Source organism: Oculina patagonica, chromosome 11 (assembly GCF_052425735.1).
Source record: "Oculina patagonica isolate OP01 chromosome 11, crgOcupat, whole genome shotgun sequence".
In the NCBI taxonomy this organism is placed as follows: Eukaryota; Metazoa; Cnidaria; class Anthozoa; order Scleractinia; family Oculinidae; genus Oculina; species Oculina patagonica.
The window spans coordinates 8864919-8892270 of NC_135768.1; the positions used below are offsets into that span (position 1 = coordinate 8864919).

The 27352-nt window shown below is 37.6% G+C and overlaps 2 protein-coding genes across 7 annotated transcripts in view; one reads left to right on the plus strand and one right to left on the minus strand.

Moving 5' to 3' along the window:
• The window catches only part of LOC144631058 (homeobox protein SIX6-like), a 22548-nt gene extending 13275 nt beyond the window's left edge, over positions 1–9273 (minus strand). Inside the window, exon 1 of the mRNA XM_078489430.1 lies at positions 8936–9273. Coding sequence (XP_078345556.1) covers positions 8936–8972 — 37 coding nt within the window. The 5' untranslated portion in view covers positions 8973–9273. The remainder of the gene's footprint in view (positions 1–8935) is intronic.
• Positions 7991–26723, plus strand: LOC144631060 (homeobox protein six1-like). Of its 6 annotated transcripts, none has more exons than XM_078489434.1 (4): positions 7991–8125; positions 16423–16539; positions 24354–24999; positions 25796–26723. In XM_078489434.1, exons 3-4 carry the CDS (start codon positions 24446–24448, stop codon positions 26085–26087), a joined length of 846 nt encoding a protein of 281 aa, XP_078345560.1. In that variant the 5' UTR covers positions 7991–8125; positions 16423–16539; positions 24354–24445; the 3' UTR covers positions 26088–26723. The 6 variants fall into 6 exon arrangements, with proteins under 6 accessions (XP_078345560.1, XP_078345561.1, XP_078345562.1 ...); XM_078489435.1 differs by lacking the exon at positions 7991–8125 and adding an exon at positions 13918–13935; XM_078489436.1 differs by lacking the exon at positions 7991–8125 and adding an exon at positions 15064–15190 and having other exon boundaries at positions 24351–24999.
• The last annotated feature ends 629 nt before the right edge of the window (positions 26724–27352 follow it).

Genomic DNA, 27352 nt, shown 5'->3' on the forward strand with positions numbered 1-27352 from the left:
ATGCTTGAGTTCGCAAAATAACTTTTTAATTTCTGTTTTTATCTTGCTATTCATCAGAGCAGCTGGAAAAATACAGCCTGTGGTTATCATTTATCAGTTCTGCTAGGTTTTAGGCCATGGCTAAGCAACGAACAGTTCAGAGAAAATTCGCGGATTTATGTCAACGAACGAATGCCTCAATCTGCATTGACATTTAGCAGGTGAGAGTTCGCCCAAAACAAGGAAAAAGGAAAAGGAAAACAAATGCAGAAAGAAGTCTTTATTCTACAAACTCATGAAAAAAGCAATTTTTCAACCCTTTTCTGAGTCATTCTTATTTTAATCTCGTTGCTATTAATTCCTCGTCCAGACAATAATCAAACGTGAATAAATTACCAATGATTGGAACGATCAACGAGGGAACGACTCTCTGGTAGCGCCAAAAGAGCAGCCCAGCTCAGGAACACACGGAAAAGTGTAAGAATAAGAGTTAGCCTAAATGTGTAGCGGTATAAGGTATCGTTTCAAACTAAATTTATCCTCTCAAACCCCCTGGCAGATTCAAGACTTTTATGCCATATGTTGACAATAACTGACCGGTAGCCCCGTACCTGTGTCTTTGTGCATATTACTAGGGTTGTTTTTTGTTGAAGCGAAACTCGTCTGGAAATTTATCATTCAAATTGACTCTTGTTGGGTTGGATTTGAACCAGATTTGAAAAAGTCACTATAACTCTTCATTGCCTTCAAGAGTTTAAGGTTTTTCTACTATACTTTGTAATTATAGTATCGTCAGATAAAGTTATCTTCTGACTTGTTCCACACACTCGTCCTGTTTAAACCTAATTATGACTCATCTAAATTCGTCCGGTGTTTTTGGTACGCACTAGTGATCCCGCAAGGTCTAAATACGCATTACAAAGCAGCTCACTTAAGTTCAAGAGCATGCAGGGTGATTAACTTTATGCACTAGCTGATCCCGGCAACCGAGCTCTGAAGGGAATACGCAAAACAGTTACAAAGCGGAGTTTCATTAACCACTGACTAAAGTTCCAGGGATGGAGGTTAGTGAGTAGCGGGGTTGTTAGTTTCCGAGTTTGAGTTACCAGGGATACAATTGTCTGAAAAGACGAGTATTCTGTATCCGAACTCTGAAAGGACCATGTAATAAAAACTGATCAGTATATTTTTGATTGTGCTGTTGAACTAAAAGCGGTTTAACTTTTGGTTAATAAAGCGTGGCTATTCGAATAGAGCTTTTGAAAAATATATATGTTTTTCTAGCACAGGTTTTACTATACGCGTGGTACTGTTTGTCATGCTGTGAAAACCAAAGGTGTGACCATTCAAATGAAAATTGATGATGAGTATCTTCAACTGCACATAGGCGGATGTTCCTAATAGTTCGTGTTTATGAATAAAACCGAACGTGTCCTAAAGCGATAAAAAAACTATCAAGTAAATTAAAGAATTTGCTACAATACCTTCAATGTCTGTGAAAAGAAATGATTTAAAGTGCTCCTACTGAATTATAGTATTCAGAGAAAAATGCCATTTCAGTTCTGCGGTCTTTTGATCGAATGCCGCTTTGCCAGGCGAACGAAAACGATAGAAACAACCTGCTATAATTACCATTTTGTAGCTAAGAAAAGTCGAAGAAAACAGCATGTAGTGTTTATAATTTGCAAGTCTTTAAAAGTAAGTAGAAAGTTCCTTTAAGTTTTTGTTCATTGCAACACAGGGGTCTAATGGGTCTTTTGTTGTGAACTAGCGTGGTCTACCTAAAAGTCAAATCCATACACTCGGATAAAGGAAAATAAGCAGAAAATATAATTTTTGAAAGTGTAACTTTTAGTCTATTTAGCACAAGATGACGTAAACACATTCAGATATTATCGAATAGAAATTGCGTTTATTCGGCAGAGATTTTAATAAAGTCGTTAATTCAATCCTTATTTACAAAAGCTAGGAGAAAGTGTGAAAGCGCAAATGTTAAAAACACGGTTTTACTATACGTTATTAAATACAAAAATAATTTTACCATTTGGGACCTTCTTGATCAAATAATTGCTTCATTAAAAAAGTGACTTCTTGTCCCAGTTTTCGTTCTAAAATTCACTGTACTATTCAAACGTTTGAACACAAAAGAACACCGTCCATTTTGCATGGCCTATACGGCGTCTACATTCAGATTCTCCGGACAATGCGTCAAAGAAGGCCAAATTGCTAAAAATATTAAGGAAATTGGATTTTGCATAGATTTCCTTGAAAATGACAAGTTAAATCTTTTAACTGAAAGTTACAGACGTGCTAAAGCAATAGTTCTTGACTGCTAAGCGAAGACAACTGTTCTACATGATGAACTTTGTTACCCGATACCTTTCATTCACATTTTAATTTGTGCCAAAGAGGATGTGGTAAGGTCTTCACGGAAATTAAAGAAAAAAAAATTTCTTTGTCGTATGCATGATTGAAAGAAAATTTCGCACGAAAAAAAAGTTAAAAACGAAGAGTACTTATGCTCAGAGGAAGAGCGATCTAGGACCGTCATGATGTAATTGTGCGATCTTATTGCGCTTTTTCTGTGTACTTTGACCCAATTATTAAAGTTTACTTTGTAGACATCCTTTTTATGACTTTTTATGACTTGTTAATGAGATTTAGTCAATTAATGTTTGTAGTATGCCGTTTATTGCCTCCGCACAAATACAAGTCTTTCATGTGCGAACAGACTCGAAAATTTAGCCCGGAATTTTCTCGGTGCATCAAAACTTTTTAGTCTTTGCTACAAGAACATACTTAACAACAATTTGCTCGACACGATTGCGAACACAATTTCCGATTACTTTCAAAGAATATAATATAAGAAAACCCAATTGACAGAACTAAATTCTTATATTAGAACCCTTTTCATTTTTCTTGTCTTTCTATTCACTACAATCTTATGAGTAGGGCGCTAAGGGCTGTAGAAAACAAAACAAAGGAAAAATACAAAAGAAAAAATTCTTCTCCAATATGAAAATGGTGAGCAGACGTTCGGAAACACAACTGTTTTTTCAGGTGTTCAAATGATGTGCCATGGCTGACTGAGACAGTCGCTTAAGATAAAAGTGGACGTGCTTGCGTTCGCCGCCCTTTGCATTGTACATAAAGATGATTTCGCGATAAAATTGTCCTTAAACATAACTAACGAATTTCTATGACGGAAAAATGTTTCAAAACTCATCGAAATCATCATCGTTTGAAATATTGATCAAAAGTTCCTTTGTTCGGTTCTTTATCCTCGTAAAGGGGGCCTTAACAAAAGCACAGTCACGAAACTGAACTATCATAAACACCGCACAATTAAAAGTATATTCAAAACGACGTTTTGAGGGCTTGCCGAAAAATACTTTCTTCATTTATGCAGCAGGTCATCCAATTTACCACTATGGATTTAGAGAGGGAATTAATGTAAAGCTTACCAAAAATGAAAGAGTTGCACCTTGTTATAAGCTTATCTGATAGTCGTTATGAGTGTTTTGGTACTCGCTATTGAAGTTGACACAGAATAGTAATTAAAATTTCCATGATAAGAGCCCTTGCCATTCAGTTTGCTTTAATCCAGAGAATAAAAAACAGCTATTACTTCTTTGAACTCGTTCGCTCGTTATGCTTCAAATTGCGTTGTGGCTTAGTTTTACAAACTTTATATTTCCAGAAACACACTCAGTGGAGTCTTAGAATGATAGGCGACAAAACGACTGAGGGACTTGCGAAAGAACAAACAATTAAAATATAAGATTAATCAAAAGGCGTTGTAAGATGACACTTTGTCTTTGAACAGTTCACCTATAAAACGGAACTTATTAATGAGTACGCAAATTAGAGAAAGATCTCCTGTTGATGTGTCATTGGCAATACGTTGAAAAAAGAAGAACAACAAAATAACTCTTTTGTAGTCTTTATAGAATTAGCTTAGGAAATTGCTCCAAAACGTTTTTTTATGGCGAACTGTGAAACAAAATGTTATTCTCAAAGAAGATTAAGTTGTTGCAGAAACTGTCTCGTATTACTTGAGTTAGTGGCTCAAGACAACTGCGGGGATCGCATACTCGCTTATCTCGAGATAAGTGACTGGGACGGAAGAGAGAAAAACGCATGCAAAACGATTTGTAAGGTCGCTTTAATTTTTACGGCCTACAGAACAGCGGTTGTCATGATTCACAAAAGTGGTCAAGTAGTGAATGAGTTGGTTGATTGATTTTTCATGTGTTCACTTCCTGCGCTTTTCAATGCGAAAATTTTCTAAAACGACTAGTTGTGTCAAACTGAACTTATATCAGATAGGTTTTCACTTTAGGTGTACCGTAAGTAGTTTTCTTTTTGTATCTGGTAAAGGCTTCCCGTCGCCGAATGCCAAATAAAATTATAGATTTATGCTATAACTAAAGCCACAACTTTGCATCAATAAACAACAGAAAGACGAAAATGGTACATTAGCTAGTCCACCGTTAGTTACAGCTCTAAACTTTAACTAAAGCTCATTCAATTGGTAAGCGGTAGCTTTTCCCGCCTTTATTTTAACAGTTAGATTGTAGAGCATTAATTTTTCTTCCCGTCGATATTTATAGAAAGCCATTTGGCGAAGAAAAAAATGCCAGAAACGAAACAGCAAGGTTAACTTCCAGCAGGCGGGCTCATGGAAAAAATGGAAAAAAAAAAAGAGACAGGCTAAGTTCCGTAGTAATATTTAGTAGGTGGGTAAAGAATGTTTCAATCCTGCCGGCTCAACTCTGCCTGCACTCAATTCCAGATTATGTAGCATAAAGCGACTAGAAGTATTGGACGTTCCTCGATGGATGGTTCCTCGATGGATGGTTCCTCGATGCTAGTCCATCGTAGGTTACTTGCTGCATTTCTGTCAGGTTGTCCAACAAGTCACTGTTATCCGTTTACACACATGCGTGCTGTAAAGACAGTGAAAATAAACTTCCCTGCCCCACCTTAAGTTATCCCCCTCAATTTTTAAATTCAGCGGACCCCTCCTTCACCTAAGCCAAAGAAAAGAATCAAAAAGTTTATTTCATTCGCTTTAATTAAGTGTTTTCACTCTAAAAAACAAAAACAAACACACTTCAAACGTTTTCTTCGTTGTCGAGTTTTGTGTGAATGGAACGCAATAAAACAGGCGTGGGCCATTAGAAAAGGCTTGAGGTATCTTTGATTTCTATGATCACCACTCGTGCAAAAGAGTTTTGATTATTTTTGATTATTTGTTATTTTTTACTTAGATTGGATTTTTATTACTTAAGTTAATATTGCTTCTCCTCTTGTCAAGATCTATCCGAAGCTATCTCGCCAACTTGAATGAATAAAGTCGGTACAATATAAATATATTGTAATTTTCTCTAGATTTACGAAGGAAAATCATGTGAAAGTGGAGGAAGAATAATCATTTGTCTTATTAAGAGTTTTTAATATAAAAATACTAAATGCAGGGGAACAAGAGATAATGAGAAGGGAAACATGGTGTAAGTTAAACTCATGTTGAAATGTTTGCAAAACACTCGATTTTACTTCATTTGTTGGCAAATTAATAAAAACACCTCGTTTAAAACTTGCTCTCCTTACAGCCAGAGCTGTTTCCTATCGAAACAAATTATCTGCAGCATTAACTCGCACACTGTGTTAATTGCGGGAAGTGAAAAGTTTATATGTAACTTAATGCTTAACAGAAATTAAATGTTGGTGGTGGTGAAAAGTGTTCTAATAAATCAGATATCCATGCGGTATACAGAACGCGTAAAAATCATTTCAATTTTTAAACTTCAGTCATCTTCGGTTCAGTTGTCAACATGGGGAAATTAAACATTTGCGCGATTTTGAAATTCTAGAACTCTTCAACGAGAGAGGGGGAAAGACAAAGGAATGATAAAACAATGTCTTAAATAAAATTGACATTTGTTAGAGAAAGGATAAGTCACTGTCATATACTAAAGAGGGAGAGGTGATTAAACGTTCTAACAAATATGTTCCTGCATATTTGCGCAGGAAAAAAGACAAAAATGTGAAAATAAAAAGGACCCAAATATATCTGTTTCTTCGTCATGGTCCACTTTTTGAATAGAAATACCAAAAAATTAAAGCCATGCACGTAGCAAACTACCTAGTAACAACCATTGACATTTCATATCAGTAAATGCGCTGCTTTCAGTCGATTAAAACCGTTAAAAAACTTTCATTCTTAGCCACCTTTTACAGCATTATAAACATTATAACGTGAAGGATCCACTAAAATGCTTTCACTTGAATTTTCATACACAAAGGTTTTAACCTGACGTAAGAGTTAAAAAGGTTAAAACAACTATGCATGAGCAGAACTAACAGTTATGTAACACATAAAGGTCCTGCTCAATGTTTTTATTTGAATGGTTGCGGATCAAGTACAAAGTTAGAACCACCTTGTACAGCATAATATACGTTACCAAAAGATCTGCTAATTTTCAGTGAAGGTTTCCATTTAACCGTAGACCCAAAACGAAGAACTGATGAGCATTCTTCAGACAAATGATCCGGATTATTGAAAGTTTCCTTTTATTTTACCTGCATTAGAATTTCCGCACAAATCAAAAACAAATTCATTTGATTTAATCTTAAAAAGTCACCGGTCCTGTGAATAAAACAAAAGTTAAGCATGTTTATTTTGTTGCGTTTCAGGTACACTATACATGTGCAAAAACCATCGTGGAAAAAGCTGCTCGAACTAATCCAAGACTGACAGAGACGGAGATCTTAGCACAACTAAGACGGAAGCTAAATGAAAAAGATTTGAGAGGACTACTGCGAAACCGATGGATCATGCAGACGACGATGATTCTGTTTGTAAGAATAGACAATCGCAAGTAGAACTGTGAAAAAAAATAAAATCTACATCTTCCGTGTCACACTTTCATGCTAAGCTGTAGGGTCCAAGGGGCCACAGTCAACGCTCGGATTGAATAGAGTCAAAACATGTGACGATAATACTGTATGTAAGAATAAAGTAAGAACACACAACCTCTGATTAGATTTTGACTAGACGACTCGCGACATCTTCCCGTGAAAACCATTCGTAGTAGGTTTAGGCGGGCACTGAACGGAGTTGCAAGCTTCAGGAACCATTTAACGCTTGATTTGATCTCACATAATAATAAACTTTAAAATTGTAATTGTGTGGTTATTCAACGGAAATATGTAAAATTCCTTATTACGCTATTTGAAGTGATGCTTTGTTTGTAATTCACTCAAACACACAAAAAGCTTGACACCTTAAAGATCCACTACATTCACAAGGGCTCTTCGAAATGGAAGAACTCAAATTTTTTCGCCATTGTTTTTCTTCCTTTGTTGTTTTCAGGACTAAGCATTATTTACTAAAGTAAATTATATTCTTTAAACATATGGTTATTAAATTTATTCTTTTAAATTGTCTCTTTGGTTTTTTAATGAAGTTTACTTGAAGAGGAAGTTTAAACAAAGAGAGAAATGAGATTTATTAAAAATACTTCATTTGTGGTTAGAGCACAGGAAATCGATCTCAATGAATCAGAAATCGAACGTTCTACGTTCAGTTGAGGAATAGAACTTAAAAATGTCCATCAAAAATTGCAAATTACGTTACACATATTATATTACAGTTAAAAGCAGCAGAATTCTGTGGCTTTAAGTAGTTGTTTAAATAAAATGTTTCTTCACCTGGAAAAACACTTAAAACTGCTGGAGGCTAAAGTGGATCTTAAAAATATCTCTTAGCCGGACTGTTTAAAAGCACTTAAAGTTACCCTTAGGTTAAAGGCGATTTAAAAAGAGTTATAAATAAAAATAATGGGCTGTTATAAAGTACAAATAAACAGCAAATTGCTTCCATTATTTGACAGCTTTTTCCTTTTAAGAAAATGCACAATAGGGGTGAACAAAAATGATGCTTTTTTCTTGGGAGCACAAAAGTAAAAAGAGTGAACAGCGACAAAACGTGAATCGAAATCTTTTCGTTTTTAAACTGATATATTATTCTGTTTCCATCCTGCTCCAAACGGCCCGTGCACTAGGAAGACAAGAAAACAAGAGAAAAAAGCAAAACGGCTAACAATCCTAATTCTCTGTTTTCCCATCAACTACTCTAAAGGTGAGAAATATAATTTGTGTTGTGGGAATTTAAAGGGCACAATCTACAGTGAGATAGAATTTCTGTTGCATCCGTTTGGTATGGTTTTCAAGTTTGTCACCATGTGACATTTTCTAGCACGCAACAACAACAACACAGAAGTAACAAAACAGCTTTAAAATTTTGCATGCCACGATGTTGACGGTGACTGACTCCACTTAGGAGAAGAAGAAGAAAGAGATGGAAGGGTGTCTTCTATTACCTTTTGTCGAAGAATATTCAAAAATAATCTGTTAATGATTTCATCGCAAGAACATTTTAATGTACTTTATTCTCAAGAATTCGCCTCTTCAGATTTTCTGTCTCTATAATTTATTTTAAATAACTTGTGAAAGTGGATCACCTAGCCGTAACGGAAGCAGGGATGACGACCACAGTACTTAAAAACTCTCAGTTGAAAAGAAGTGGTTTGGCAACTTTCCGATTTATTATTTTCGGAAATTCCTAGTGTACCTCCAAAGTTGCCTTCAGAAGCAACGGGTACCCCTTCCCAGTGGAACATTGGAATTTTCTAATACTTTTAACAATTTCGCAGTTTTTTTCATGCTTCTAGTCCGGGTGCTTTTTTTTTCTTTCAAATGTCAAGAAAGTGCTACCCCTTTCATATAAGTACAGAAGGGGAACTTAATTCTCACTTGGATTATTCCTTAAAATACTTAGTTGAATCAGCCGTTCAGTGGGTTTGGTTGCGATATTTTGAAAGGCCCTTTGAAATACCTAAATGATAGTTTTCCCTTTCATTTTGTTTACTCCAACTCGTAAAATACCTACCCTTTTCTATACCTACAACCTGAAAAAGGCGCGGCATGTGGCGTAATGGTTAGCGCGCTCGAATCCGACTCGAACGGCCCGGGTTCGAGCCCTGGCTGTGACGCTACGTTGTGTTCTTAGGCAAGACACTTTACTCTCACAGTGCCTCTCTTCACCCATGTGTATAAATGGGTACCGGCGAATTTACTGCTGGGGGTAACCCTGCGATGGACTAGCATTCCATCCAAGGAGGAGTAGAAATACTTCTAGTCACTTAATGCTACAAAAACCGAGATAAGCTTCGGCTGGATGGGCCACTTGGTTCGGACACAGACTTTGCCTTTTACAGCCTGAAAAAGGCACCCTATTGGGCGGAGTCCCCCCGTATAGTCCGCTATAGGGAGTACCCCCCCCCTCGAGGTTTTGCTTCAGTCAATATGTCTTAAAATATGTCTTGAAATGTTCAAATTGATGTTCTTCTGATGATGCTTTGCTCAGTAAAGATTCTGCTACTTACACGTAACATTTTGTATATGTAATCAACCCAACCCAACCCCTAAAAGTTAAATAGTAGACGAGCTTCCTACATTCTAGCATACTTCCCTGAAAAAAGCGCACACGTGCAGTTCAATTATCAGCATTTGTTTCACTTGAGTTATTTATCACTAAAAATTTAAAATGCTATATGAGTGAACATTTATTTCTTGTGTGGTTTCAACATCGTTGGCATTCGCAATATCAGCAATTCCAGTCAGTGTATATTCACTTAAAACATCGAATATTTGCTCCATAGTCGTTGACATTGTTTGTGTTTGACCATTCTACAGAAAAAATCCCGATTTTTCGAACCTTTAGGGGGGAACGAAAATTGCTTCAAGAAATTGTGCATTTCGAGCAATCTGGGGTGAAATTACAGATAAGTACTATCCAAGGAAACAAAAATTAGTTCGAAAAATCGAGAATTTCGAGAAACCGAGGTTCGAGAAGTTGGTATGTGGTATTTGTCTTTCAGAGAAATTTCGTATCGAGAGCGCTTCAACCTCTCGATTTCCATGGACTTTTTCCCTTAAGTTCAGTTGATAACTGGATTTTTTTTTTCACATATCAACCTAGTAAATGGCCCAGCTCATCACGAGTCTCTCCTAGCTCAGTTGGTTAGAGCGCCCCACCGGCATCTGGGAGGCCACGGGTTCGATTCCCGTCAGGGACTCAGAATTTTTCTTTGTCCCATGCCCGTGTCATAGTTGAAAAATTCATCTTCATTTGATTTTAACTTTCTCTTAGGAACTCGAATTAGAAAATGCACTTGGCAAACACTGACAACAAAACATTACTTTCGTCTTCTTAAAAATATTGACTCGCATGGTAAACACTTTGAGAGTGAGACGAAGATAAATGGTAGAGATAACTACATTCCAGTAGCCAGCGAAAGCAGCAGGTCTTATCCACAAGCAAGACTGATAAATAGAACACCTTTAAAAGGCGGAAGTCATTAATTAGGTTCGTGGGTAGCCTGGGGCGATTCTTTTTAAATCGGAGGAAGCCGTTTCACTTATCAATCAAAACAGGTATCAATATGTACCTGGTGGTAAGCACTTTAACAACACGTGGTCTTGGGAAATCAGCAATAACTCATTTCAGTTGACCTGTTTTGATTCTTAGCCAAGAGATAAGATCTCTTCAGTTTTGAAGTTCGCTCTATGCAACCAGTCAATTGAATGACTTTTAAAGGGGCTTTGTTACGGATGTTACCATATTTCTTGAACAGCCAAAATTTATATTTGTGTCACAGGAAACCTAAAAATAATGGTTATTTCTTTTAAAAATTGCTATATTAGAGCACTGAAACTTTTAACAAGCATCTTTGGCTGTTGATGGCTCGGATCGGGAAATGGATTGCTACTTGAAATATTTTACTTTTTCAAGTTGTTTCTACGCGTCTTGATTTCTATCTGTAAATTAGATTATATCTCCAATATTGATTTACTGTTAAGAAAGTCAACTAAAGAAGGCACTTTTCTACGCCTTCGTCAAACCTCGAATAAATTAATGCGATTGTTTTGAAACCATGTGCGTGACAATTCTAACAAAAGCTTTTGTGAAGTGCTTTCATGTGATGCTGTTATTTGGGATATGGTTTTTTGTCCTCCCTTCTTTTTTTTTTTTTTTTTTTGTTTGGGGGGGGGGTTATTTGTGCGGTGATCCCCAAACTTCAACCGTTCAATTAAAAGTCATTGTGAAGTGTTTACTGTTTAAAAATTGAGTTGGGAATACTTTTCAGTTTTAGCCTTTGGCGCCCTAGGGAGAGGAAGGGTTTTGAAAAACACTTAAAACAGGAAGAGGCCTAAGGAAACCTAACACAATACCGTTAACTTTGGCCACCATATATACCTGCTAACTCTTTTATTCGCAAGTGTGATTACCATGTAGCTTCTTCCTACATTATCAGTAAATTGCAAAGCACTTCTTTCAAGTATGAAACAGCGACACGTTTTGAATTATAAGCAAATATTCCCCGTCCAGAAAACAAATTTAACAGATATTTACAATTTCAGTCCAAAGTTAGAATATTAATTCATTAATTCTCTGTACTGATCGCCACATATCTCCATCTTAGATTTGGGAGAATTTGAAGGTTTATCAAGATCGTCTGATACCTGTATTTCAGTGAATTGCCATCACATTATTTCCAAAACAAAATAAAATAGTGGTTTTAAAAAGTGGCAGAGAAACGGTTAAAATAAACGGATAAAACTTTACTTGAAACAAATTGTTACTGGTGCGACTTGGTCCAGGCCCAGTTGTTGAAAGGGTGGATATCGCTCTCCAGCGGATACGTGTTAGCAAAACAAACAACGCCATCCACTGGATAGTGATTTATCCGATGGATAGCGTTATCCACGTACCCTTTGAACGACCGGTCTCAGGGCCCAGTTGTTAGAAGGGTGGATAACGGTATCCACTAGATAAATCGCCATCCAGGGGATAAATGTTAACAGAGCATACTACGATATCGATTGGATAGCGATTTCTCCGATGGATAGCGTTATCCACGTACACTTTGAAAACCGGTCTCAGGGCCCAGTTGTTAGAAGGGTGGATAACGGTATCCACTTGATAAATGTTAACAGAACATACTACGATATCGATTGGATAGCGATTTATCCGGTGGATAGCGTTATGCACGTACCCTGGCCCCCAGATGTTTAGTGGAACTTGACTTTGATTAATTAACAAATAAAATACCTTTTTGTCGCAGTGGAGTTTACGATAGAAGAAAGAAAAGCGTTTTTGTTTATGCACCTCGTGACTTACCGATCACTTCGTTCAATACAATATTATATTCTTGACTTATTACTAGAGTTCATTACTTTATTTCAAGTGGAAACGGTGCCCTTCCAAGAGATGCTTATAGATTATGGAGCAGCTAAGATCACCATAACCGCAAATTCAAGTTTTCTGTCTTGACGGTCTTCCGGCCAGCACTTAATTTAACGGCTCAGAAATCTATTACGTTCCCAAGTTTATACGTAATTTTCTAACAAAGTCAGTTGCTTTAAAACATTCTTCGACATAAATCAGTGGCATCAGTGGAGACGCTTTTCTTTTTAAGAAACTAATGGCGTATAATTTGAATTCAAACATGAGAACAACTGAAAGAGAGCAATTACGGAATAAAAAAATGGAAAGACAACTTAAAGAGACCGTGTCACGGATTAGCCAACTTAGGCAAGGAATGACAATCAAATTTGTTTAAAAAAAAACATAAAATAACCTCTTAAAACAGTGAAGGAAATTAAATAACGCACCAAATGCAAAAGAAGGTAGGAGGCCAAAAGTGTGAAGATGAAACGGATGCGATATGGGTTTTTGTAATATGGTCTGGGGGAACAGTTTCAAGATCTTGTCTGCTGTAACTAAACGACGGGAGACACATTGGCTGCATGTTTGTCAGAATCAGATATTCTGCAAACATTTAGTTTGGCGAAGGCAAATTTAACTAAAATTAACGTAGCCATGATACAGTCCCATTAACTTTTAAGACTGAAAAAATACACGCAATAGAAGAGGAGCAAAATAGAAATTACTCAATTCTTAGTGCAAAGTATAATTTTTCTTACCAATTCCTGCACATTGGTTGCAATTTTAGTCCTGAGAAATTGGTGGCAAGTTAAGACAAAAAGTCCTTTGTTTTGCAATATTCTTCCCCTTTGACACCTGTTTTTGTGTCATAGAAAAATTAGCTGATAATTATTCTTTAGATTAAAGCGTAAACATTTTCAAAACTTCTTACGTGTATCAAAAACTGCTGTGTGTTGAAAAGATGGGAAGACAAGAGGCTTCGAGAGCTCTAATAAATACACAGCAGGAAAAATACTTTGTTTTCCTATTTACAAAAATTATATTAGTGATTATTTTCAGAATTAAATAGAATATAATTTTGAATCAATGGGATCTGATGCTAAAAATCGATATCTCTTTAAAACTATCATATAATCAACTGAGACCGCTGCAGAATATAACATTTGTTATAAAAATGCTTTTGAAGAGAACAAGAAAATAACCACTCAATTGTTGCACGCAAAATATGCGAGAAGTTCAAGCAGTTCTAATAAATAAAACAATGCAAACCTCTTAACTCATTCACTGGTCGTAAAAACCGTATTGGCCGTGTGTGAAAAACGAAATGTGAAAAGAGCTTGTCCTCGTTGTGGTTAATTATATATGATGCGATTTTTGGCGCCAAAAAATCACGTGAGGCACTTAAAAACCGAGCTATGGCAGATGTTTAGAAAATTTGGAAATGGAAATATCTTAGTGCTTTGTTCTCAATCAAAACAATCGTAATCGATACAGGTCGGACAGAGCTATCGTTTCAAATTTTATAGTTTTCAATAAATTGGCACTCAAAGGTTTTTCTAACCTTGAAGTGTCATCAAAATCGCTGGAAACGCCAAAAGGCAGCTAAGACTCGAAATATCCAGGGGATTTTATTATTGAAGTTTAGGAAAGATAACCAGGTCAGTTGCGGTGAACCTAGCCTATATTTTCAACAAATACCTCTCACTGAAAGCACCTTTCTTATCAAAACGACCTCTGGCAAAGTCGCAGAACACCGCAGTTGAAAAAGAAAACAATTATCGAACAGGAAAAGAGCCAAATTTGATAAACATGTTAAACATGGCTTGTGCGTGCAGCATTTAAGACCTTGCAACTAAGATTTAAGAAAGTTAAATGTTCAGTTTAAAGGCCTAACAATAACATCCGTTTGCTTCAATCGATGAAGTTCGATGACATAAGGGATTAAGAAAGTGTCACAACTTGAAATGGAATAGTAGGATCGAGTCATGCTATAGATCTCTATCTACACAAGGCAAGTCTGGAAAACCGTAGCGCTCGTCTGGCTCTGCTATACCCACCGTTTTTATTTCTTAGTGTTAAGTTTTTTAATGTGCATTAAAACTGACTAAACTTCGCTTATGACTACGATACGTACACGAGATGTCTGTTCAGGGTGGGTTTGGTACGGAAGGTTACATAAATTGAGTCCGAAAATTGTATTTGCAAAGGTTTTCACTACTTGCAGTCGAAGCCTTCTATCAAATAATGGGGTTCTATCTTTTAAGTCTGTGGATAAAACCTTGTGTGCCGAACAATTCAAGTGGAAGCTACTGAACGGTATCTTTATAACAGTTGTCCTGTTTGTTTTCAATAGTTTTGTATATAATGGAATTTAGCATTTTTATCTTGTTTTGAACTTTAACACCCATAGCAGTGAATGGGTTAAAATTTCGTGTTAAAGCATGGAATCAATCAAAGAGTTTTAGACATTCAGGCGTAAGCTACCAACTTTAATTTCTTTCTTCTCCGATCCGGGCCCAGACATTTTAAATGGTTTCGGGTCATTGCGTCCCGCGACCCTTTTTAAAATGATAACTTATTGCTTGTCTGTAGTGATGGTGGACGGCGTCTTAACATTTAGGGCATTTTTTAAAATATCTCGTGCCATCTAAAAATGGGAAATGCTAACAAGGTGTTCACAATACCTCAGCAATTGATTCTAACTTCAAAACAACTAGGTAATCCGTTTAGCTTGTTAAATATTTATTGCACACACGAAATGTCTGGTTAATATCTTAACAATGCGTGTGTTAATTTGATTTACGCTCACTCGAAAAAACTCTTTAAAGGAATCACACAGCGCAACAGGAAACTGTGAGCCCTTTTGTTCCTCGAGGTAGGAAAGCCAAACACAAGAAGTCGTTAAAAGGAATTGTTTCAGCAATTTAGTAAGTGTAAATCTAAATGCTTTAACGTAACTCTGGGGGTCGAAGCGAAACCACAACTCAGTCAAAATACTGACGCAATTTTCATCTTCCTGATCTTTTATTCAGACCTGACACCGAGCACCGTACCTTATTTCAAAGTTTGTTAATCCTCGTTTGTTCTCTTTCTCGATTTGTTTAGATAATAACAGGAGAAATAAATAAACAGGTGTGACCCCTTGCTTCTTTATATTTCAGCCAAAAAAGGCAAAATTTTTCATCCGAGAATAAAACACTGCTCCAAAATCACATCGTAACGGGCGGTACATACATTTAGGAGGAAATCCACACTCTTGTTTGCCTCTATGTTTTTATCATCTAAAAATATCGACCACCAAAGAAACACACGGATCACATACCCAAAGACCGGCTTATCTGTTTTTCTTTCAAGATATCAAATTTTGTGGTATTTCCCTTCAGGGCTGTATGACATTTATAAACTGATACAAACGTTTATTGCAAAGGCCTGCTGACAGATTTTCCCCTTTATTGGAGACACAATGTCCCGCTTGAAATTGTAGATAGCCATTTGATAACCCCACGTCGACTCATATCCATTGGGCATTATGTTTTCAAATCATGGATAACGTCAAATGGTCCTTCTTGTTTTGAAATACGACTCGCGCCACGCACTAGAACTTGCTGAAAAGTGAAAAGCGATTTTATGTGGGAAAAACCACTTCCAATCTCTTGAGTTTGCAGCTGGAATGTTGCGTAGAATATCACGCCTCTTGCTTCATCACAGCGATTATCTTCCTTTCCGAGCTATTTTTACCACTTCTTGAAAACCTAGCCGTGTGTTATTCGAATTATTGACCGACCAAAATAAATGCTGAGCCGGGCAAATCGTTTAAAGGCCGTAGTTTTCCTTTAATGTGCGAGCTACCCGATATGAAAACAGATAGTACCGCAACGAGGGAATCGAAACGCGATCTATGCGTTGAAAATTGCATGTACTGTAATCTAATAAAGAAATGACCCTTCAAGAAAAATAAACTTGTTCACTTTATATTGAATTTTAATAATTTTCTATCAGTTTCACGCTGTACAAATTTAAAGGCAAATAATCAGGAGACACCAGGCTGAGCTCGCATGTTATATCTTTATACGTGGCATAATTAATTCCACGAGCCATCCTTAAAATCCCAATACGTTGATTGAAGGGTGTTCTTTTGCTGTCAGGTGACACGGACCCGTCACAGGGACTTAGCGCACACAGCCAGCCGCCCCGCTAAGAAAAGGAGCTAGTAGCTACAGGCGACCGACCGTATCACTTGCTAAAACGGAAAATCACCAAAGGTAAGAAGTTGGTATTCTTTTCACCTTGTTATCGTCAATTTAAAGTTGAGATGTTCGTGGCTTTTCCGGGTGATGTTACGTTTGCTAAAAGCTCCGTCACAAATTTCTATGACTCAACATTCAAGCAACTCATGCAATAGCCACGCAAACTCGTAAACCAACTCATCCTCAACGGGAACGATTTGTAATCCAAGGTTAGGTTTAAAAGCACTTTTTCTTTAGTGGGAAGAAAACGAAACTGGGATAATTTGGGTCGAGGTACAAGAGTTCGACAAAGAGTGATCTCATCAGGATGCGGACGTGTTGCAGGTTTCGTTTGTAAACTCGACTAAAAATCGAATCGCTCAGTGTCTCCCTTCTATTTTCCTCAGTCAATTAAGGCAAAGATAGACGAAAACAGGCGTCTTAGGCAGCTACTGAAGCAAAAAGAAAAGGCAGAGCTCTGAGTTCGTGAAGGTGCATCGATCATGCAACGCTCACTCGCGCACTTCCTTTTCCAATATCCTGTTTACAAACCATGACTTTATCGGTCATCAAAGGGGCCTGTTGTCGATAGCAAAATTCTGCCCAGATTGCCCAGCATCAATTAGCTTTGAAAGTTAAAGGTGCATTTAATGGTTGCAATCATGGAGCCCCTTGGAGCACTGAACGTGGTCTGTGGGTTGTTGTGGCGCCTTCGTTGTGACGCCTTCAATTATTTGCCTCCACCATAACTGGTGGCCACTGCGCGGGAACTATCGTAGCGTGCGAACTGCCTGTGCGAATTTGACGGTCATTTAATGAATTGGTTCTCGCTTTAATTTTATTTTCAAGTAGAAGAGCTCAAGGAAAAGCAACTAGAGAATCATAAAATCGCAACAGCAGAGGAAACTAACAAAAACAAATCCTGACTAAAAATTCAAGGTTTGGTAAACAAATTTCTCAACGTGGGTAAAATCAATTTTAATCTTCACCTCTGAAACAATGTCAAAGCACGAGTTGACGGAATAACATGACCAAGAACATTAGTCGCACACAAAAAGGACAGATAATAAAATCTATTCTTACTTATTCAATCAACAAGATAAAAATATCGATTTTGTTTTTCAACATATGTCCTTGTTTCCACCCTTAGTTTACACTCTCCAGTATCCTGCAGATGTTGAGTCGATCTATACATTTGCGTTTATATGTATCTCAAATTATCAGTGTACAATAAAACTAAGCATAATCTAAAGTGTGGTATGATTTTGAACGCCCATGAAAAAAAAGCAACTTTTAAGAACAGTGGCAATTCAAAATTTGTTTTTGCAAACAAATAGGCTTTAGAATATTGCAAATGCAAGTCCTTCTAGTAGTTTACAACATTGCACCGAAGTTTATGTTTAGGATCACCTTTATATCTTTCTATGTGTGCAGCGAAATTCGTAAACAGAAAATTAACTGAGACAATCCTTCTCACTTGTACATTAAGGGATAATGAAAATTTCACCATCGAGTGAAGTGAATAGCACAAAACAAACCTCTCAAAAAACAGTCAGTTTTTCCTAAAGTTATGTGTGCAATTTCACACTTTCGTTCTAGTTCTTCGAAATTTAAGAAGATTACATTGTGGTTATAAAACGTTGCACTGAGATTTGGAAACTGGAATTTGGTTTCGCAAATTGACAAGTGCAAAAAATGAAACTATGATATATAGTTTGAAGAGCAGTCAGAGAACGGATTAACAAAGGCCTAAGCCTGTTGAGCAGAAAGCATTTTATTATGGGATTTGATAAGAACAGAACAGAAAGACGTAAAGCGGAATTAAAGATTATCGAAATGTTAACACGCTTTTAAAATAAATCTTGCGAGGGCTAAATCCAAAGAAGTATGTTATTCCAACTTAAAAATAAACCGACCCGCAAGAGACGAAATATTAAGACTAATGCGCTCTTTTTATGTAACTCAATACTTGTTGTTAAAAGCACGTTTTCAACGCCAGGGAACACAAAGAGAAGGGAAAGTGATGTTTTTGAACGTATTTGAGTGCGAATAAAATCAAATGGAGACAAAAGCACTGGTCGGTTTACAAACAGGCCGGCCTTAATTGCATCTCTGACATTTTCCCCGGTGGTAAGATTTACAAGAGATACCAGCAAAAATCGGAAGGTGGAGCCACTTAAGGAAGATGCAAAAAAAATTGAAACAAACTCAGCAAAATAAATATATCGATTGTGGTCAATCAGATTCAGTAACGCAACTTTTCTATTAGAGGCAAAACTGTAAAAGGAAATCCCTGCCAAGGCAGCCCACACATGAGATAACATCTAGGCCGATCTCGACGTAACTTTATATCGGTATATCACGACCCGAAAATAAGGAAGGCTACATTGACAGACACGGGGGCGGCTTGGCGAAGCATATGGTCACAGCCAAAACGAAAAATAAATATCCATGTTAAACATGTGTGCTGTAAATGTAATTGTGATGCTAGCTTTTTTAGCTCTTCGACTTTGGCATTCGGCCGGTTTATAAGCTGACCTGACGAAAAGCACCATTCATACGTTAGTTATTTTTTGAGTGATCATTGTATATTTGGTATACAACAACTAGGATTGTGGAATGGTTACATGTTGTTCCAGAGGAGTTTTATCTTAACGTCCTTTGATACATGCCGCTAAAAGTTGAAACATTGCATGATGGATATAGGTTCACCATGTCGTTTAATTAAAAGCCAATTTTAGAAGTGAATTGCGTTTTCAAAGAAAACCATCAGCTCGATGTATACCCACGCCTTGTCGTGTTGAACGATACGTCCAAGAAAGGCACTTAATAAAGTGCGTCTATTTAAATATTACCGGAAGATATCATTTATGTTACAACAAACTGAAGCCGTTCAAGATTGAGAAAATGTGGTTAAAACTTGTCTAGCTTGAGTTTCTTTGAAAAATCACGTCTTGCAATTTAGAGGAACTTCTGCAACAAAGCCAGCAGAGATTATTATTTGAAAAACAACAACTAAATTTCAAAGAATATAGAGATGCCTAGCTTTCTTGTTTCCGATATCAAAATTGATTTAAATGGGGGAAACTCTCAAGTTTTCAATGTCAGCTAATTTGGATATCAGATTTTCCAAATCGATTGACAAGAGAAAAAGATACGAGGGTCGTTAGAGAAACTTAAAAGTCGATAAAAAGGTTGAATTACACTTCCGATTCGACCCGCAGTTTGTACTTCAATCTACTTTCAACTTTGTTTGGCTACAGGCTTTAACTACAACACTGAAAGATAGATGGGACTTTCTGGCGCGATGGATCAAATAACGTCGCATTAAGGCTATTGTCAGACTTCCAGAAACCCAGGTACAAAAGCTTGCAAAAGTAAGGCTGTTCCAAAAACTCAAAAAATATTAACTTGCCTTTGAAAAGAAGGTTATAGAGGGCGAACTTAAGACTGGGTTTTTAAAATTATATATCATCATCTAGGACAATATGGTCACGTTCTATGTTGTTTATTAGCAGTAAATTAGATTATTTAAATACGTCGGTCATTTTATCAAACCAAGACAGGTGCTCAGAATGTATTGTTTTGCAGTCTTTAGAACTTTAGGTTTCCAAATAGCTTCACGGTTCTCACAGTCTTTCGATGGCGCTGTTATCGGTAGAATTTCATGATTTAACACAAAAACTCTCATATAAATGTGTAAACCACAAGCTTCATATCCAGTTTTGCTATCCTACAGACTGTCTCGGACTAAAAACATGTCTAATTATCACAGCGGTTCACTGTGGAACAAAAGCTGGTATAAACCTAATGTGGAAGAAATGTATTCTTCGTAAATACGTCTCTTGTGTGATGTGCTTCATACTCTCCGTTTTAAAACAGAATTAAATAGCTTGTGACCCTCCACAAAAGATACAACTTTGACTTTGTATTTAGTGAGGTGGATGTTTAGAAACCTAATTGAAAAAGTCAACTATAAAATCAACTTTTCAGCCTGTAATGACTGCTCTTTTATCAATAGCAAGTCGTTGTTAGAGTCTACAAAACTAAAGCAGATCGGAATTAAGTAGTCAATAAATGTTGACTGGAGCAGTGTTCGTTAATCCGGCTTTTCCCTCCCAAAGTCAAATTCGTGTCACTTAACGTCTCTAACTTTTATGTCTGAATGCAACACCTTCTGTGCGACCATTCAAAAGAAATCTGCTGAGTAAAGCTGCCTTCATGTGGTCCTGTTTGTTTTGAGTTATTGTTCAAAATGTCTGATTTTGGTTTTTACTTAGTTGAGTTAGGTTACTCTAGAGAGTAAACGTGTGTACGGATTTTTCGAGCTGAAGAACTAAAGACGTTAAACATTTCAGGGTGGCCTAGAAAGTGCTCATTATGGCCAAAAGATGCAGGCGAAGCTAAAGATTCACACCTGTAAAAAAATGACAAATCTGACTCGACCTTCGTTTAAAGGAATACGGCTTTTGAATACTCGAAAAGCCTATCTTAACAATTAAGAGACTAACAAAGGAACCTCGAGTTGAAATATCGCATTGCATTGAAAGTTAATTATGTTTCACCTGCGAAGAAAACATTGGCCACCCGCCATTTGGACTAGAAATGCTTGTCTTTCCTCTTAAACTTTGTTTTACTTAAGTGTATATTTTAGACGCTTTCGCAGTATTAAATCATAGTCTGGCGCTGCAGGCGTTTGCTATTTTCAGTTGTTTTCTGTCGAGAAGCATTTAATGAAGATTAATAACCGTGAATTTCTGTTTTTCGACCAAAGGAAAACGAAACAATTTAATTTACAAATGAAACACTGCATCGATAGTGTTTGACATGGAAGCGGTTAGAAAAGTGCACATGCTTCCAGAAAAGTGAAACTCATTAGAAACGTTTTCTGTGGTTTATAGTTATATATTATGTTTCTCAAGTTCTCCTGAGTCAACTGGTTACATGTGGTAAAATATTTTGTCAAACAACCCCCAGAAATACAAATGCATACGAGCCACGCCAAAACAGGGAAATGTCTTTTAAAAACACAACCCGCGCCTGAAAATTTAAACATCCGGTTTTTATCAGAGGAAGAATCAAAAGACACAAGGGAGACCTTGTTTCATTTTGTTTCAATGAATGTAAAGCGAGAATTCTGCTTCACGTTACACGTCAGGAAAGACAATAACTAGACGTTAAGCCTGTAACAAGCCGGGAAATAAAATGATAGCTTTATCACAAGCAATAATCGGAGTTAAGCCATATCAATCGACGAAAGCGGCACGGCGGGAAAAGCGGGCTTCGAGAAATGCTGCCACGTTTTCTGCACGCGGCAAGCAGGGTGTATTTCTACCGTGGACAGATTGCATGAGAAATTTAATAGAAATACTTAGAAAAGCCCTGGAGTTTACAGTATATATAGTTAACAAGCAAGCACTAGTATCAAAAAGTGCAATTCGTTTATGTTATAAAGAGCAACTTCCTTTGAAAGGAAAAAACAATCCTACAGATGAATTTCCTTTGGGCGTTAGAATGGAGATAACCTCTACGCATGCCTTTTAGGGAAAGGAGTCAAACAGTAGATTCAGAAGGTGATAACACTTTATTATCATCTGGGTGCAAAAGTGAAGAAACAGAAACACCTTTTATCGAAATTTCCGAGAGTAGTTGACAAGATCTTTCAAGTCTTTTTTAATTAGAAGAGAAAATATTTCTAATGAAAGAGACAAAGGAAGCAATCTAGTGGGTGGGCTTAAAATAAAGAACCTGGCTGAGTGTCCAAGAATTCTGCCACAGGTTTCAAATTATTTCAAGCCCGGTGTTTAGTCGAAAATAATCATATTATTATAGCGATCTTGTAAACACGAGAGTTTAAATTAACTGTTTGTATTTCCCATGTGGAGGACAAAGCTCTTCCATCACGCTGCCAAGTATTGTGATGGCAACTGTTTAGAAACAGAGTTGTAAAAATAGCTGGGAAAGCCATCTGTGAAGAGGAAATTTTGGAATTCCTTCCTCCATGGGAGATGGATACAATTTCAAAACACCCAGCAAGGTTTATTTTATTGCAAAGAAATTAAAACAAAACGATATTGAAACGAGGGAAAAGGGAAGGCCTTGCACACTCTTCAACTGTCATTGCAACCTGTTCTTAATGGACTGTCAAACATTTCATAAATTATTCATTTCACTTTTTCTCTAATGGAAAGGCACACTTAGCAAGCTGGAATAAAACGTCTCAAATTTCAGGTGTAAGACTTTCTCAAAACAGGAAAATGTGCAAGTGGAATTAAACACAAAAGTTTGTGTACCTTCGGATGGGTTCGATGTCTCACGTAATTCCCGCAATAAATTATGGTTTTAGAAGAAAACGTTCTTCATGAATATACCGAGCACGTAGTGGGAAGATTGTTTTAACAAGCATATCTGATGTTCAACTTGTCGAGCTAGTAGGCCAATCGCCTATATATTTGGCTAGGTGGAAAGAGACTTAGAATTAACCAAACGAAAAGGGTTTTTAGAAGGTGTATGAGTTTAGATCGGCCGTTTGAATTTTAGCATTCAAACCGCTCGCTGTTTTCAGCCTTATATTGTAGGAAATTAGCGATACAAGCCTGTATTTACATGTTCTTGCGCTTCCCTTTAATGTTTATCTGTTCACTTAATTTTTGTTTAAGAGTTGATTTCTTATCTAAGAAGAATGAGTCATCTTAAAACCTTGCATCTTTTTAAAGCAGCGTTAATACGTTGGTAATTATATTGGAAATAGGCATGTTGTGGGAAAATTTAAGAGTCACGATTACAGAGCGACGGAAAATATAGCATCTTAAATCAGGTGATCGAAATTACACGGAAAAATTCCACGCGTTCGGCGAGAATGCCATTAAGAGAGTTATGGGTTATTTTTTGGCATTCTTTTTTCAAAGGAATGTTTTCATTTTTGTTCTTAGCTCATTCAGTCCCCTCAGGCAAAACAAGGATACTGTAAACGAGTTCGCATCCGTTCCATAATAACTGTATCGTTCTAAGTTTATCGCGATCAATTCCCAACCCACAAATCGCCTCTGGTTAATATATGAGAGGCAAAAAACAGCTACGCTACAAATTGAAACGAGTTCTCATTAAAAAAAAAAGAACGTCTATAGATGTTTTTAAAAAGCGAAGACGAAGCAACAATCTGGATAACACCTGGATTAGCCGTAGAAGACAGGCCATTGTTTAACACCTATTTCGCTGATGGCTTCGCTGTCATTTCTACAAACGATAAATTCGCAAAATCAATAAACACTCCCTTTGTTCGCGCCCGTCTCTCATAACATTATTAGCCTTCTAAATTAGCATCTTTTGGGTAATAGCTCGATGTAAACAATTCAGTGCTACTCTTTTCATTGCGTCTCGGTTTTGCAAAGTTGCCATAACAAATAGCAAGTCAGAAAAGAAACACGATCCTCGTATAGCATTACAAACACAACAACTCACTGGCAGTTGAGTTACAGAGTTCAAAATTGTCAAGCTTTTCCAGCGTGCGTAATTTCAATTTCGACTAATGGCCTTAGAAAACGACGAGCGAGCTAATTGCGTTTGAGTCTTGTCGGTAAGTCTTTCTACTCAAGAGCCTGTATTCCAGCGGAAGTGGCAATTTTTGAAGACGCAAAGAAAGCGATTGACATTGTTTCTATGGTGTTTGATTTAACATCTACTGAAAAAATATAAACCATCTGGATGGTGAGCATCGGCCAATCACAGACCGCGGTTCAAGTTCTAATCTTAATTTAATAATGACATTGTCACGCCAGTGAATGAAAATTAGTCTGATCGCTAGTGGGTGACATTTTCTTTTTAACTGTGTGCAATTTGATTCCAAGCAGCTATAAAGAGCGAGTACCGTCTTAAGTTCAGACAAATAGACAATACAAAGGAGTGAAAGACCCGGCGCTGTACAGCATCCCAGCAACAGACTATGCTGCCTACCTTCAGTTTTACGCCGGAGCAAGTCGCGTGCGTCTGCGAAGTCCTACAACAGAGCGGAGACATTGAACGGCTCGGGAGATTTCTGTGGTCCCTTCCAGAATGCGAAACCATACAGAAGAACGAAAGCGTGCTTAAAGCAAAGGCACTGGTTTCCTTTCATCAGGGCAACTTCCAAGAGCTGTACCGGATACTGGAAAACAACTCGTTTTCTCCGAGCTCGCATCCCAAACTGCAGTCGCTTTGGCTAAAGGCGCACTACATCGAAGCTGAGAAACTTCGCGGTCGTCCGCTAGGAGCTGTGGGGAAGTATCGAGTTCGACGCAAGTTTCCTCTCCCGAGGACGATCTGGGACGGCGAGGAAACCAGTTACTGTTTCAAGGAGAAATCAAGGAACATATTGAGAGAGTGGTACTCGCACAACCCGTACCCATCGCCTCGAGAGAAGCGGGAGCTAGCCGAGGCAACGGGTCTAACCACTACACAAGTTAGCAACTGGTTCAAGAACAGAAGGCAACGGGACCGGGCCGCGGAAGCAAAAATAAGGTACGTCTTTCTCTCATGCGATGCCCATCTATTTATGGCTTGTGCTCACGAACGTTTACCTTCAACTCAGTCACTTTGTAAAGCTTGTTTTGTCATACAATACTAAATTAGCCAGCCCATATTGGCGCAAACTCGCCCGTGCGTGCAAGGTTTATATCTTGCGGTTAAAATATCAGGCAAAAACTTTCCTTTCAATTTCGCCTCTATTAGAGAATTTATTGAGCTACTCGAGGATCGGAAGTTGATTTAGCGACTTAAACTGTAACTAGCTGTTCATTTCATGCAAATTAAATTTTCGTAAAGAAGGGGGATCGTTTTCAACACACATCAAACATACATATATACATTACCGCGTGCGCACGGGGAGAAATGACCGCAATAAATTCAAGAAATGGGATTTCCGCGTTGGCTAGTTGATTTTACACCCGAGCCAAATAGAAGCGGATACGAGTGAGCGTTCAGTTGATTTGACCCTCTTCTCAATAAGGCCTTAAAAAACAACCAGCTAGCCCGTGGCAAACTGAGATGATATCAAATATATCCTGACTGACAAGCTCTACTCACTTCTATACCAAGGCTGAGACACTAAGTAATTTCTTATAGCTATCATCCACCTTAATAAATCGCACTTATTATAGACTTGGAAGTGAAATACTTGCACCTAAACGCTTATATTTTTGGGCGCCTTGTGCTGCGCGATTGAAAGAACACAAGGATTAGGCAGGAAGCGCGCATTTATGTAGAAAGGGCGCGCGCTTGTTTATCAAACTAATTGTTGCCTTTGCGTGATCTTAAGCAGGGAATCAACCGTGGACATTAGAACCAAGCAGATGTTGAACCCCGACAAGCAGGCGATGATGAATGATGTGAAAAAGTGCGGAATACCCGACTTCTCTCAATGTATGAATGGAGCCCACATGCCCGGCGCTCATACTCCAGTACCGGTCAAACTCGAAGTGGATGACCCAACTCTAATGGCCGCGATGTCGCATGAGTCTATGGCGCCCGTATCAGCAACAGAATTTACCCACGGACTTCACGATAGTCACATGCTTACTACGTTAACAAATTCTCTAGTAGGACTCTAGACTAGTCGAACGCACTTCAATGTACATTTTAATAAGACTTGCGCCATTCTTTAACTCAGTAGTGTGTAATGAGTTATAAACAGCTTACGGGAAATGCTTCGTGCTTTTCCATCCATTGGCGAAACCCTTTACAAATTCCACAGCTTTAAGCGTCTCTCGTTTTATTAAGATATTTAGCATAGCATATATAAGCATACTGTAGTTATAGTGCAATTTAGACATTAATATAAAGCTTTATCCTTGCGATGAACAAAAATATTATAGTAGGTTCGTACTTTGAGGGTGCAACAACGCACCATTAAATAATAGACCCATTCATTCGCGAAGTTGTGTACGCGGTAAAAGACAACGCAGGCTTCTGTTTATAGCGTATCAAGATAAAAACAAAAAAAAATACTTACGAAAAAAAATCGTTATGTATCTTTAGAAATATTAAGTGTAAAGAGCAAATGTTTTCTTTGCATTCGTGTTTTAAGTAATTTCACCTCGTGTACCACGTATTAACCTTGTACAGTACCTCTCTCTCTCAGGAGCGACCAAGTTGTACGAAGACGACAGTCGCTTGCCTGTAAACAGACACACAGAACGCTGTACTTCTTAATTTAGGTTGCAAATAAAACTTCCCGACAAATCCAAGTCGTGTAGTGTCTTAGCTAAGCCAACGCGACCTCTCAGGCGACAAGTTTTCGTATTTTCCGTTAAATATATTCAGTGGTTTCTCGTTTTACATGCGGGCATCTTCTCAAATATCGCCATATCACTTTGAGGAAATTGAAAACCATTAAACGAGAACCCACAATATATTTAAGTACGTTGAGTTCACTTAGCGTCGCTCGTGTTCGTGAGTAAAGAGTTTTCTCGTCGAAAACAAACGAAGCGTATTTTGCGGAATGCCTCGCGAACGACTAGCAAAGTGCGCATCAATTAATCTGCCCATTGAAAGATTACTGTAAGTTTGAATTTGAAAATTCGTCTAGGCTCGGCGCGTTTAAGCTATTCCATTATTATGTTATTTTTACAATAAATCACAATGAGCGGTGCTTAAGAAGGAAATTTGGGCAATAAAAAGATTGGGTTTCCCGTCCTTACGCCTTGTGATTTCTATCAAGGTTCAAGGTCTTGGGATCTAGCGGAGAGCTTTCGCGCAATTGAAGGCGCCGCGAGGCGAACGGTTCAACCTTTCGCCCTTTCTTTATAAACTCAACAAGCAAAGAAGAAAAGAAAGCAGCGCTATACAACAGCAGCAATTGTTTTATTGTCTGAAC